The sequence below is a fragment of the Octodon degus genome, unplaced genomic scaffold, assembly GCF_000260255.1.
Source record: "Octodon degus isolate 3935 unplaced genomic scaffold, OctDeg1.0 scaffold00087, whole genome shotgun sequence".
Lineage (NCBI taxonomy): Eukaryota > Metazoa > Chordata > Mammalia > Rodentia > Octodontidae > Octodon > Octodon degus.
The window spans coordinates 4,061,837-4,075,502 of NW_004524663.1; the positions used below are offsets into that span (position 1 = coordinate 4,061,837).

General features: G+C 45.6%; 1 protein-coding gene across 1 annotated transcript in view; it reads right to left on the bottom strand.

Annotated features, from left to right (window-relative positions):
- Positions 1 to 1,120: 1,120 nt before the first annotated feature.
- Positions 1,121 to 13,666, bottom strand: part of Fam189a2 (family with sequence similarity 189 member A2) — a gene marked incomplete at its 5' end in the record, with an annotated part of 104,464 nt that continues 91,918 nt past the window's right edge. The window contains 3 exons of the mRNA XM_012516000.2: positions 1,121 to 1,959; positions 5,192 to 5,484; positions 7,925 to 8,077. Coding sequence (XP_012371454.1) covers positions 1,750 to 1,959; positions 5,192 to 5,484; positions 7,925 to 8,077 — 656 coding nt within the window. The remainder of the gene's footprint in view (positions 1,960 to 5,191; positions 5,485 to 7,924; positions 8,078 to 13,666) is intronic.

Sequence of the window (13,666 nt, forward strand, 5' to 3'; positions counted from 1 at the left end):
TGGCCACAGAGAGCTATGAGAGGATGGAGGTTTGTACGCCCTGAGGTCCACAGAGAGCTGACCACGCTTTCCACCTTGTAAGCAGCTCTCCTGTTGCTGCTGAGGACTTCTGGAAAAGAAAGAACTTAGGGCTAGAGATAGGAATAGAGGGAATGTCTTTCTGGGATTTCTCATCAAATCTCTCCCCAAAAACAGTTGACCGGGGAAGCAGGCCAAACCCAATCCACTGACAATATTTATTTCCCCCCATTTCTAGATGTTTCCACAGCTCACTTTTCACCCCAGCTCATACTTTCATGCCATCTCTTTTTTTTCTTTTTTTTCCTCCCTCCATGGCTGCCATGGAGCCAAGTGGGAGCTCTTGGCCGGTTTCTCCCAGGATCGTGAGATCCAGCCTACCACCCTGTGGGAAGCTGAGCGACAGAGCACTTTCTGGAGTTGTCCTCCTTGGGTATGAAAGTCAGCTGCCCTCTTCGGCTTCTGATGACTGGGCAAGTCACAGGACTTCATTATCCTCACCTGTAAAATGGGTCAATAACAGCTCCCACCACATTAGGCTGAGGAGTGTGTGAAATGAGAGCTCTTCGCAAAGTACCTGTACACAGACACTGACCAAAGAGAACTGACATTCCACTTACCATGAGACTTCTTCATCCTGCTCCTGTTCTCCATGCAGCAGGGCCATCTTGTGAAGATAACAGTTGAATCCATCATTCTATCAGAAACTCTCCCTCCCATAGTATCTCACTGTCAAAGAATGCAGCCTGCACGTCTCCTGCCCAGCCCTCCCATCTTCAGCTGTCTGTGGTCACTTCTACAACCTTCTTTGAATACTTCCCTGGCACTCAAAGTCGGGTCCCAGTGCAAATGTCCCGTTTCCAGAGAAGCTGTCTCCCTGCCACTGATCTCTAATCTGACCGTTTTACTCCCTCCTTCCCTGTCCATGACCCCGTAACGCAGAGGGTGCATCGCTGCCCCCATCCACAGTGTGTGGGAGAGGAAACTGGCCCAGTGGCCTGCCCAGGAAGCCCGAGCGGCGGTGCGGCTCCCAGCTCCAAACCGTCTGCCAGACAAAGCCCGGCCACCCAGAGACACAGACACTGCACACAGAGCCCCGAGGTCCAAAAATCAATCAACCTTTTTATTCTCCATTCTGCCTTAGTGTTCTAGTTTTGCAAGCACAAATACATGGAATCAATAGTAATCTTCTCCCCAAATGTCTTTCATTAAAAGTTGACACTAATGGGTGTGATTTGAGGGTGTCCTGCGATGAGACCCGGGGACTGCAGTCCCACAGGGGTGAATCGTCACGTCTCCTGCCAGGTTCTGTCTCGGAGCAGGAAAGGCCTCTGGCGGCTATGAACAGCAGCCCCACACTCTGCCCTTCCGGAGGGGGAAAGGACTTGGCAAGGAGCCAGGCCGAGAAGGGCAAGGTGAGCTAAGAACTGTTGGCCCAGTTTTGGCCCATGCCGGGGCCTGTGACCCTCAGGAATGCTGTGAAAATGCTGAGGAACAGGAGCTCGCTGTCTTCACCTCCAGGTCAGGGCATCCAAACCCTAAGCGGCCCGGACGGACCTGCCTGTGCACTCGAGTTCAGTCCGTACACAAAAAGGGGAGCCAGAGAGGGGACAGACAGGCTCCAGACTGTTCCTACTCTCAAGGGGTTCCCAGAGGGTGAGCCCAGCTCCCTGCCAGTGACCAGCAGGGATGAGGGGCATCCTTCTCCTTGGAGTGGCTCCTATCCCTGGTTCACAGGACGGTCTCTCGGATGACACCAATGAGGCTGTGTGGCCGGTCAGCCTCTGCTCGTCGTAGGGGCCTCCTGCTGCTTCTGGGCCTCCCCGCAGGGCACGCGAAGGTGCTCAGGTCCCCGCAGCTGCGCAGGTGCAGCAGGCTGGGCTGGCTCCTGGAGGGCGGCACAGGGGCCTGGGTAGCACTGGGCTGTGATGGAGCCATTATCTTTAGGAGAAAAAGGAGAGGAGTAGGGGAGGTTACACTTTGCTCCGGCAACCCTCTGATCTGCCCCCCATATTGTGTCGCAGTGCTTCACAAAAGCAAGAGTGGTTTCCCATGGCACAGCCTGCTTGGACTCCCAGGGTACTTTAACAACTGCCTCTTTTCTAAGGTTTAAAGAAAAAAATCCCTACATTTCCTATTGCTTTGACCATAGCCTTACCACACTTGCTCCCAGGGCAGCCGCAGTATCTGGTTTTGTATTTACTGATCTCCTGACTACTCTCCCCCACTTTCCCTGTAGTCGAGGCAAGTGGGTCTCGTTAATGGAGAGGTGGGGGGCAGGGGTCACAGGCCTTATGAGGAGCCTGAATGCTTACTGCCTCCCACACTGGTCATAAAGCAGAGCCTGAGCATTTAGAATTTTAATAAGAAGCCAGTGATCCCAATGCACCTGAAAGCTTGAAAACTACTGGCATGGTCAGGTACATACATACAAAATGTCAACCAAAACCAACAGTGCTTCAGATTGTTCAGATAGTTGCTCAACAAGCAACAAAAACTAGGCCAATTTATTTGCTTAAAAAAAGAACCTGTTCTGCATACTGTCACCAGAACTTGGCAAAACTACAGGAGATCCCTCATACAGTTGGCACAGAGGGAAAGGCTGTCCACTTGGGACAGCTTCAGAATGTTGCCTCGTCTTGTCTATGCGGCCTGTGCTATTGCTATCCTTGAGAAAGCCTCGGGAAATATTACCGTAGAGCATCACAGAACAATCATGTGGATGGGTTCTACTCTATACCACTGTAAGCTTTTAAGGTCCTTGAAAGGTTAATCTCAGGGCCAGCAAGATAGCTCAGTGGGATAAAGCACCTGCTTAGGCAAGATTAGGCAAAGCGCAGGACTGGTTCAATCCATGGCACCACAGTCCATGCCAGCCCCGCCCCCAGGGCGGGCTGAGTTGGCCACACAAAAAAATAATTAATTAATTAATTAAAACGGTTAATGTCTCAAGGGCCAGTCTGATAGTTTAGTGGACTAAGAGCTTGCTTAGGCAGAGTGCAGTGGCCGGGGTTTGATATCCAGTGTGCTGTGCCGGCCCCGCCTGCGGGGCGCGCTGAGACAGTGATTGAGAGTGAGCATGGTGGCGCATGCCTGTAATCCCAGCACCTGGGAGGCTGAAGATAGGAGAACCACGATGAGCCCGATTTATGTAGTGAGACCCTATAGATCCTGTACTAAAGACAGGGGAAAAAAAGGGGGGTTAATTTCTCAAAAGACAGGAGATTAAGTTTTGCTCTCTAATAACTCTATTTGTCTTTGTGGCCTGTCCCTGTCTCTTACTTAATAAGAAATTCCAACATTCATTACATTTCACTGTGATATATGATAAGTTAGGAAAAGGGTTTTGTTTTTTCTATTGGGAAAAAAATCAAAATGGACCTAAAAACTCATTCTAGTCACTAAAGAAAGTGAAGTGAGCAAAGCTGGGCAGAGTCAGAAGTCAAAGGTTCCTTTCCGTTGTCTTGGTCTCCTTTTACCTGGAGAAGGCATTACCATGTTCACCACTGGGGCCCAGCAGGGGCCCAGTCTGTCACAATAATCTTAACATTTGAACTTTTAATTAATCTGGAACAGAAGAATCTAGCAAACATCTGTAACTATAGCATGTACGCAACTGTAAGTGACAGTTCTTCTCTGCCAGACTGATTTCCAGTTTGGCAAAAGGAGAAATAGGTCACCCACTGCCTGGCAGACACTCCAGCTCCTTCCTCATCAAAGCTTGGGGGCCTTCGAGAGGTGGTGCCAGGGGCTTGCTCTTCTGTTCTGGACCACTGAGAACAGACAGAAGGGCAGAAGTAGAAAATGACACCTGGAATAGCTCAGGGTCATCAGGATATACAGACCTCCCCTGCACAGGTAACAACTAGAGCCTGACCCTCAACCTCTGACTGCCCATTCCTTTAGAAACATATGAGAAAGGAGGCTGCACTTCTAGGACCTCTTACTACAAATCATCAGACAAAGCTTCTCTCTTGGATTCCCAGGGAACAGGGGGAGAATCTGGCTTCTGGCTTTGCTTTGGTAAGAAAACTCTAGCAGATAGAAAGGAAGACCAGAAAGGGGTTTATTTAACTTGCCTTAAAATTTTACCTAGGGTCCTAGATGGCAATTACTCTGAGGATCAATGCAAGACAACTTAAGTACTTGTTGGGTGATTAATGCACAAAGGTACTGAGCCAAGTAATACCATGAGCCACTGGGAACTGATGCCACACTGCCCACCCCACTGGCCCACAGGAATGGAGCCACCAGCTGAAGGGTAACAGCTTTTGATGCAGTGGAGAGGTTTTAAGCAGGAGGGAATCCAATCATCAGAGATACAGGAATAGACCCCACGTCACCTAACCCTTCAGGTTGAAAATAAGGATAGATTATGGGCATTCCAATTTTCTGTGGGTCACTTCTATTCAGAAGACTGTCCTTCCTTTTTACTTTGTTTTTTATGAGATAGGGCCTCACTGTGTAGCCTATGTAGCCTCACTATGTAGTTTGGGCTCAAACTTACTATCCTCCTTCGTCAGCTTCCCATGTGCTGGGATTATAGGTGTGCATCACCATGTTCAGTTGCTTTTTATTTTTTTATTTTATTTTTTTCCAGAACCAAGGATTGAACTCAGGCCCTTGTGCTTGCCAGGCAAGCGCTTATTCTACTGAGCCATCTCCCTGGTACCTATGGAAAGAAAAAGGGTTATTTCTTTAAGTCCTGATGGCTTATTTATAGTGCCAAGCAATTTGTGCAAATGTGAACAGCTCCCAGAACCTTGCAGATATTCTGATTCACCTTTGCCATCATTCTCAAAAGGCTGAGAAAACACATCCCATCAAAGGAAGCCTCCCTTCAGGAAATCAGTGCTGCCCAGACCCTGGGCCTTTCCAAGTCTGCTCCTACATCTTAGAAAACTGGGCTCTCTTCCCTTGGGCCAAAACCACAGTGCAAATCTCATCAGGCCTGAAAGGAAAGTTCAGGCTTCCTCCCCTCCCTGGGCTCCTCCCCCAGCTCCCTGACCCCAGCTCCCTGACCCCAGCTCCCTGACCCCAGCTCCCTGACCCCAGCTCCCGACCTTGAACTCACTGTGCCTTGGCTGGGAAATCAGAGAAACCACTCAAGCTGGTTCCTGGTTGCCATGGAAACCAATCATCAGAGGGATGCTTGCTATCAATAATAAAATACCTGTTCAAGGAAACTGGCACTGGTGATGGCTTCCTCCATGTGCTCCTCATCGGACTTCAACACAGACTTAATATTCTCTACCAGTTCGTGAATGTCGGGGGTCATAGTGCAGGAAGACTGCTCCAGAAACCTGGCCACCAGTAGCTTGGTGTCTATGTAAGACCTATAATCTATCAAAGACCGAGGCCTACATCGTGATGCTTTTGGTCTCAATCCTCTCCTCAGGGTCACCGCAGCCAGGTCCAGTCTCCTTTCAGTCTGTGTTGCAGCTTCACAGCTGAGCACTGGGGTAGCTGTGGACAGACAAACAACATGAACCCATTGGCTGAGTCCCTTTGAACACAGGCCACAAAACTCACCACAGAAAGCATGTGACAAATGCCAACAGTCATGCACACCTTGTTTTTCATCTTACAGAAAAAAAAAAAAATCGAAAGTATGACACAAACCTATTCCTTGAGTGCACTTCCAATCTGGTGTGTCCTGAGACATTTAAGTGTCACATAAAACACAACCTTAGCAAAGACAGAGGTCAGAGAGTAGAATGTAGAATGCAGACCATAATCGAGTGAGCTTCATGGAGCGCAGCAGATAGATTACAGTGAACAAAATAAAACAAACAAACAACAAAAAAATATGGCTGACAAATGAAAGAATGTTCTGGAATGAAAGAGTCACTTAGAGAATGAAGAGACAAGACTGTGGAGTGAATTAATGCTATGTTCACTGAAGACTGTACCTTTGTCCTAAACATCCTCAAGGGCACTGTACTGACTTCTATTACCGACGTTCACACCGTGGCTATGAGGTAGATCTATGCTGACTATTATAGGAAATACAGATTCGGAGAGATTACACATCGTTCCTGAAGACAACAGCGGGCCTGGAAAATCCACAGGAGGTTCTAATTTCCACGGCTACCTACAGCAATGAGGGTAGAAGGACCAGCAGAACGCCACTGCACCAGGAAGTGAGTGAAGTGAAGCTCAAGCCTGGTCTCCACATGTCCACAAGTTGGCCAGCACCCGTCAGTGTATACAACACTGACAACTTTAGTCTATGAAGGCCTACGTGGGAATTTAGATATTCAAAGGAGACAGGAAGCCAAAGGTAAGAAAGCAGATGGAGAAGATGCGCACTCCTTTTACTCTAAACTGGGGATTAGAGGTTGTGCTCCAAGGTTGGCATCTGCATGGGGCAGAGAGCAAGAGTCTTCCAGAAACATGGTAAAGACATACTTGTGTGAGGACAGAGCCAGGATGTATGCTCATTCCCATGACAGGAACCCGGGGCCTCCCACAATGAAACGATCCAAAGGGCAATCACGCCATCCTTGCCCCTGCAATACGTGAAGAGGTTCCACACAGACCTCCCTTAGCAGTGCAGGCAGTTAAGTTCTCATGGAAGCTGGTAGGCAGCCAGCTCAAGTCCTCCACCATGCAGGTGAGTCTGGGAATCAGCACCCAGCTGCCCAGCAGTGTGAGTTGTATGCAGAGGGCACTCAGTCCAGGAGATGAGGTGTCCTCCCAGGCCCAGTGCTGCAGAGACATGAGGAGTGTTCTCTGGGGCTCCCACATGGTCAGTCCAGAGCTGTGGCCAACAGCACACATTGTCAGGGGGACAGAGGAGAAACTGCAAGGGTTTGAGCAAGAACTGAGAGAGAACAGGGTTAGAGGCTGAGCAAATTTCATTTGCAGGGCTTTAGAAGAACAGAGGCCACTTATTGAAATAGCTCCCCCAAAGAATGCCCTATTGATGAAATGAGGTTTTCATACTTGATTTGTTTCCAATTTTCTACAGTGATGAGATCTTTGGAAATGTCTAGGTATTCATAGATTCAGAAAAAAACACTAGGGGCTCAGTAAAATAAGTGCTTGCCTGGCAAGTGCAAGGGCCTGAATTCAATCCCTGGTTCCGCAAAGAAAAAACAAAAACAAAACCTAAATATTATTTTTAAGGTTTGTTTTTTTTATATATATATTTGGTACAGGGTTTACAGGGTCTCACTACGTAGTCCAGACTTATAGTGATTCTCCTGTTTTCAGCCTCCCAAGTGCTGGGTTTACAGGTGCGTGCCACCATGCCCAGTCTCAATTGCCATCTCAGCATGCTCAGGGGGTGGGTCTGGCACGATACACTGGGAATCGAATCCCAGCCACTGCACTCTGCCTAAGCAGGCACTTTAGTCCACTGAGCTATCTGGCCAGCCCTTAAATATTATTTTTAAATGTTTAACTTGTTCAAATAATGTCTCTACACAAGTCAAACTGAAAATAGAGAAAGGGAGATCAACTGTGTATATTTCAAGATATTCAAAGTTCTTAATACAAGGCCAGATTCCCATAGTTCAACACATAGGAAAAAAGATAGCAAACACTAACCTCCAGAAAAGGGGGTGAAAACTACACACCCTTTTGCTTTTATTTCCACAGGATTGTAAACAACTAGAAATCCAACTAGGCTTCCATAATTTTCTTCCTGGCATATCTAGCATGGTAGCACCTACAAGTAAAGGCTTCTGATAGGAGTGACTTAAAAAACAAATTCTGCCAGCTACAAAAGAAGCGACACACACTTCTCATGGGAATGCCAAAGAGCCTCTTTTCCCAAGGCTCCTTAATCTACCTGTAGGCACCACATGAACTGTAGGGCCCTCGGCTGGCCAGCCAGCTGCTGTTACCTGGCACATTTAGACACACAGTGGTCTGCAGAGAGCCTGGGGAAGGACATCACCTCTCTCCTCAGAATGGTGGAGCACAGGATCACTCTTCGTTCTTGTCCTTAGAGGTGGGAGGGCTCTCCGGCTTCTTGTGGGATGTGCTGGATTTGAGCTGGGAGTTGGTATGGATGCGCTTTCTTCTCCAGGTGTGTTAGGAATGTCCCCACCTGCATCATTTTAAATGGGAGAAACATAAATTATTTCACCAGCTGCAGCCTTCCAAATGTTTAGCAGGAAATACCTGTGAGCCCAAACCTGGCAGGGCAAGAGTAATACAGATAATAACATTTATTTAGGCTGCCCGCCCAGGCTGTATTTCCCAGCACTATGGGAAAGCCTGCCTCTCCAAACCACCTGCCACACCTAAAACAAACAAACAAGAAGCATTAAGCCCAGAGCCAAGGAGCCATGCCAGAACATCAGCTTTCTCCAAAGGAGCCTAGAGTCTCCTCCACAGGTGCTTCCTACGGCAACACTGGGAAACTCACCACACTTTGTAGGTTCTGACTGTGTATTCAGGCCAAGCTTGCTGCAGGAACCCCTGCATGGGTGAGGGGCGCCCTGTGTGCTGCAGGCCAGGGTGTGGTGGGACACTGGGCTGGGTCACTAAATGAATCTGAAAAACTACTCTGGAATTGGATGGCTTTTGCTCAGGAAATAAAATCATATCACTTGAGAGCCAAAGCTATAGTTCGGAAAAGTCTCTGTAAAAATGGAACAATTCCATAGATAGGGAGCTCATGAACAACAACAACAACAAAAAAAAAACCTACATGGAAAATACTTCAAAGAATCAACTACTGGGATCTCATCTTTTTGAAAAGTTCCTGCATGTCAAAAGAAATCACCAGCAGAGTAAAAAAGAAAACCCATGAATTGGGAAAAAAAGTCAGACAAAAGACTTCTAACTAGAACATATAAAGACTTTAAAAAACATTGTGACCCCCAAAACTCAAAGACCCAATCAAAAAATGGGCATCTGAGATGAATACACTTCTCAAATGAAGAAATACTGATGGCAAATAAATACATGAAAAAATGTTCAATATCATTGGTCATCTGAGAAATGTAAACTAAAACAACTGAGATTCCATCTCACCCCAGAAAGAAGGGCTGTCATTAAGAAGTCAACCAATAACAAATGGTGGAGGGGCTGTGGAGAAAAAAAGAACTCTTCTTCACTGTGGCAGTGTAGACTGGTACAACCACTATGGAAATCAGTGTGGACATTCCTCAAAAAACTAGGTTTTTTAAAAATTTTTTTTATTTTTTAGGAGAGTAACAATGGTTAGTACATTGTATGTTGTTACTGCCAAAGTAGTTTCTCATATTACAAGATATAGGCAAGAAATAATAAATAAACAACATAGGTACAAACCTCTGTGTTTTTTTTTAAAGTCAACAGAAAATGGAAATATACTTTTTAAAGTTTCTAATACTAGGAGAAGATATCATACAATGTCTTTTAAATAAATTGTAAGTCAAAGATATAGTATAAATCTTACAACAAAAATTAAGATTAAGCAATATTCAGAAAATTAAATGTTTCAAAACAATTGAACTAAGAAAAAGTTTTCATGATAGCAAAGAAGTACTAAGAGTAAAACATAAGATAAATACTGGAATGGTAAGTAAATGACCAGCACTTCTAACAGTTTGAGGATAGGATATCGCACAAAACTAGGTTTAGAGGTCCCATTCAACCCAGCTATTCCCCTCCTGTGTATTTTCCAAGAAAAAATGAAAACATCATACCACAGAAATATATATGCACCCATGTTTATAGCAGCACAGTTTATCAAAGCTAAATCTTGGGAACAACCCAAATGTCCATCAAGTGAGGAATGGATAAAAAAAGATGTGTTAATTTTACACAATGGAATATTACTCAGTTATAAAAGAAATAAACTAAAGGCTTTTATAGGAAAATGGATGCAACTAAAGACCATACTCATAAGTGATATGAATCAGAGCCGCATGTGTAAACATTGCATTGTCTCACTAGTGTAAGAACCTGAAAGATTAAATAAAATCTGAAAGGTAAAATAAATACTGTGAAAGAGAAAGAATCTGTTCAAAGGGAAGCAACAACTGGGATGAGGGCAAGGACAAAAGAAAGAAGAAAGGGGGGGGGCAAAATGGCTCGGCAGAATAGGCACCTGCTTAGGCAAGTACAAGCACTGGGGTTCAATCCCTGGCACCAGATGGTGCGCTGGCCCTACCCCTGGGTACACTGAGTCAGCAACTAAGACTGGACGTGGTGGTGTACACCTGTAATCCTAATACTGGGGAGGCTGAGACAGGAGGATCACTATGAGTTCAAGCTGTGTAGTGGGATCCTGCACCAAATACATTACAAAAAAGAGTATCTGTAATAAAATAGAAAAAAGTATAGACTTTTTCTGCATCTATTGTGATAATCGTTTGTCCTTCTCCTTAAGTGATAGATTATATTTATTGATTTGTGTAACTTGCATTGAACGATTCTTACAATTCTGTGGTCTAATTTTAGGATTATGGTAAGGTTAGCTTCTAGAAATGACTTTCAGAGGATGGTACTTTCATTTCAACTTCATTACAGAGCTTGAGGAGTAGTGCTGGTTACTTTTTTCTCACAGTTGTGCCACGGGGTGCTTACTGTGCAGTGTGAAAGTGTGGAGTAGTGTGGTGCTCAGTCAGAGCCCAGGATGTCCGGAGCCAAGAGGAAGAGTAGTGGTAATGAGGCGGGGAATGCTGAGAAGCGCCGAGCAATGTACATTATGTATCTGTGTCCAAAGTGTGTAAGACTCACTTCATTGGACACACACGTGAACTCATCTTAAATTGTTTCTCCAGAATGGAACACATTCGCAAGTCAGGGACTTACTGTGTAGTGAGCCTCTCTGTATCCTCTGATTAGTTTTGGCTTGAAGTCCACTTTGTCCACAAATAGGATAGCTATTCCTACTTGTTTTGGGTTTCTGCTGTATGGAACATTATTTTCCATCCTCTGACTTTCAGTCTATGAATTTCTCTTTGGGTAAAATGAGTTTTTTTGTACCTAGACAACCAGTGAGCTTGTTTTCTTGATCCACTTTTCCAGTCTGTGTCTTTTGGTTGGGACAGTAAGACATCTACTTTGAGAGTCATTATTGAAAGGTACTGATTAATCCCGTTACTGTGTTATTTTCCTGTGGCTGATTCCCTTTCTTTTCCTTCCACTGCTCCCTCTTGTGGAGGACCACCTGAGCAGCTCTCCTTGAAAGAAGAGTGACTGTCCATTCTGACTGAGCCTGACCCTATTTCCTTGTGTCAATATGTACAGAGCTGGCTAGGACTTCTGCTTATCCTTTCAAGTGGCCTTAAGCAATGTATATTGGTCTAGCTGAGGTGCTGGTGATAGTCTTTGAAGATGGTATTCATGTTTCCCTGGTAACCTACACTTGCTGCTCCTCAATGTGAGCCAGGTCGAGACAGGATGAAGAGCCAATGCTTTGGATCTGTGCCAACAGCTGGGATCTAGCCTTGAGACAGAGGCTATCACTTCCTGGGGCTTGAAAGACTACATCAAAGCTGAAGCACCAGACCCCCCAAAACATTAGATGCTATCTCATGGCATAATAATATAATGCAGATTACTGTCTCTGCATATGGCAGAGGTAAATGTAGGCCACCCACCTAGCTCAGCTCACAGTACTCACCACTTCCCACAATTCTCGGTCATTCCTCCTCAAGCCATTCCTCCACTGAATAAAACCGGGTGAGGCCCTGGGTCAGCCTCTTTGTTCCAGAAAGCAATCTTCATGGCTGGACTTAGGGCCCCTTGGCTCCCCAATAATTATAAATATGTTTTAGTGTCTTTACTTTTGCTGTGAGTTACACTGGGAGTGGATATTGGAATTAACTTGGTGGGATTCCAATAATATATCTTTGAGATTACAAATATTAACTTCTTGGACTGAGACAAAAGCCAGGAAGCAGGGCCAGGGAGATGGCTCAGTGGAATAAGCGCTTCCCTGGCAAGTGCAAGGGCCTGAGTTCAATCCCCAGTTCTGGGAAAAACAAAACAAAACAACAACAAAAAAAAACAGGAGGGGCTGGAGAGATGGCTCAGTGGTCTAAAGCACCTACTTGAAACAAGCTTGGCAAAGCACAGGGACCGCGGTTCGATCCCCAGCACCACATGCCAGCCAGACCCACCCCCTGGTGGGCTGAGCTGGCCACACACACACACACACAATAAATGTAATAAATAAAAATAAATAAATATTTAAAAAAAAAAACAGGAAGGGACTCTGACACCCCTTCCTAATGTGTTCATTCTATTGGACCTCTTGGCGTTGTTGTCTTCATGGTCTCTTTCTAGGATGTCCTTGGGAAGTATTAGGAGTGCTGGTTTTGTTAGTGATAGATTTCTTTAGGTGCTCTTTACCACAAAAATATCTTCTGCCCATCAATTTTAAATACAATTGTAATTTCAAATATATAACTTATTACTGAAGGGAAAAAGGAGAATAACACTAAATATCCAGAACAACAAAAAAAGAAGAATCTATCAAATGCAAAACCTCTTAAATAAAGAATACACTTAAATAACATAGATTCTTATCAACTTTAAAGTTGGATGGAGGACTGGTGAGATAGTTCAGGGGACTAAGCACCTGCTTAGGCAAGCACAGGGACATGGGTCTGATCCCTGGCACCACATGCAGCACTGGCCCCGCCCTCAGGTGCACTGAGCCAGCCACCAAGTCTGGGTGTGGTGGTGCATGCCTATAATCCCAGTGCTGGGGAGGCTGAAAGCAGGAGGATCACTATGAGTCCGAGGGGCATAGTGAGATACCTTTTTTTAAAAAATGAAGGGAAAAAGATATATTTATGTATGCACACAGGATAGCTTGGATAATTGTACTGCTGATTTCTGCTGGTCTATTGAAAGGAGTAATTAATGCTTAAATCTTTTTTCTCCTCTTTAATTCTTAAAAATTTTAACCAATTTTGCATGTTTATACCTGGTAACCTGAACAACTATTTTGAAGACAATATGAAATATAACAACCATTGCTGAATTCCTATTATTCTGTTTGGTGAAATTATCATTTCTAATGTTTTTTGTTTTGTTTTGTTTTGTTTTTATTCTCTTTAAAAATAAGATCCAGCTCTCCCATTGCCCCTGCCATGGGGTCCTAGCAGCTCTGGCGGCAGGAGGAAGGGCAGCGGTCGAGTTGCAAGGCTCCATGAGGCTCTCAAGCGCCTCAGCCTGCAGATTCGACACATGCCCCCTGCGCCACCAAGATGCCCAAGAGGAAGCTCAGCTGGGCCGAAAGGCCATAAAGAAGGAGCCCAAGAGGAGATCAGCAAGGTTGTCGGCTAACCCCGTTCCAGCTAAAGTGGAAATGAAGCCAAAAAGGCAGCAGGAAACGATACATCTTCAGACAAAAAAAGTGCAAGCAAAAAGGAAAAGGGGAGCCAAGGGAAGACAGGCTGAAGTGGCTGATCAAGAAACCAAGGAAGATTTACCTGCAGAAAACGGAGAAACTAAAAATAAGGAGAGAGACGACCCAGGCCGCGGGATCCTGAACAGACCCAGAGCACAGGCCCGGCGAGTGAGTGAGACGACCCAGGTCGCAGGATCCTGAATAGATCCAGAGCGCAGGCCCAGCACGGAACCCTTCAGCAGAACTCCCTGCACAGAGGCTAGAGGCAAGACCCACCCAGCTGATTCAGGAGCAGAACATCTTGCCAGAGAGACACAAAGGGTTCAACTCTAACGGCTG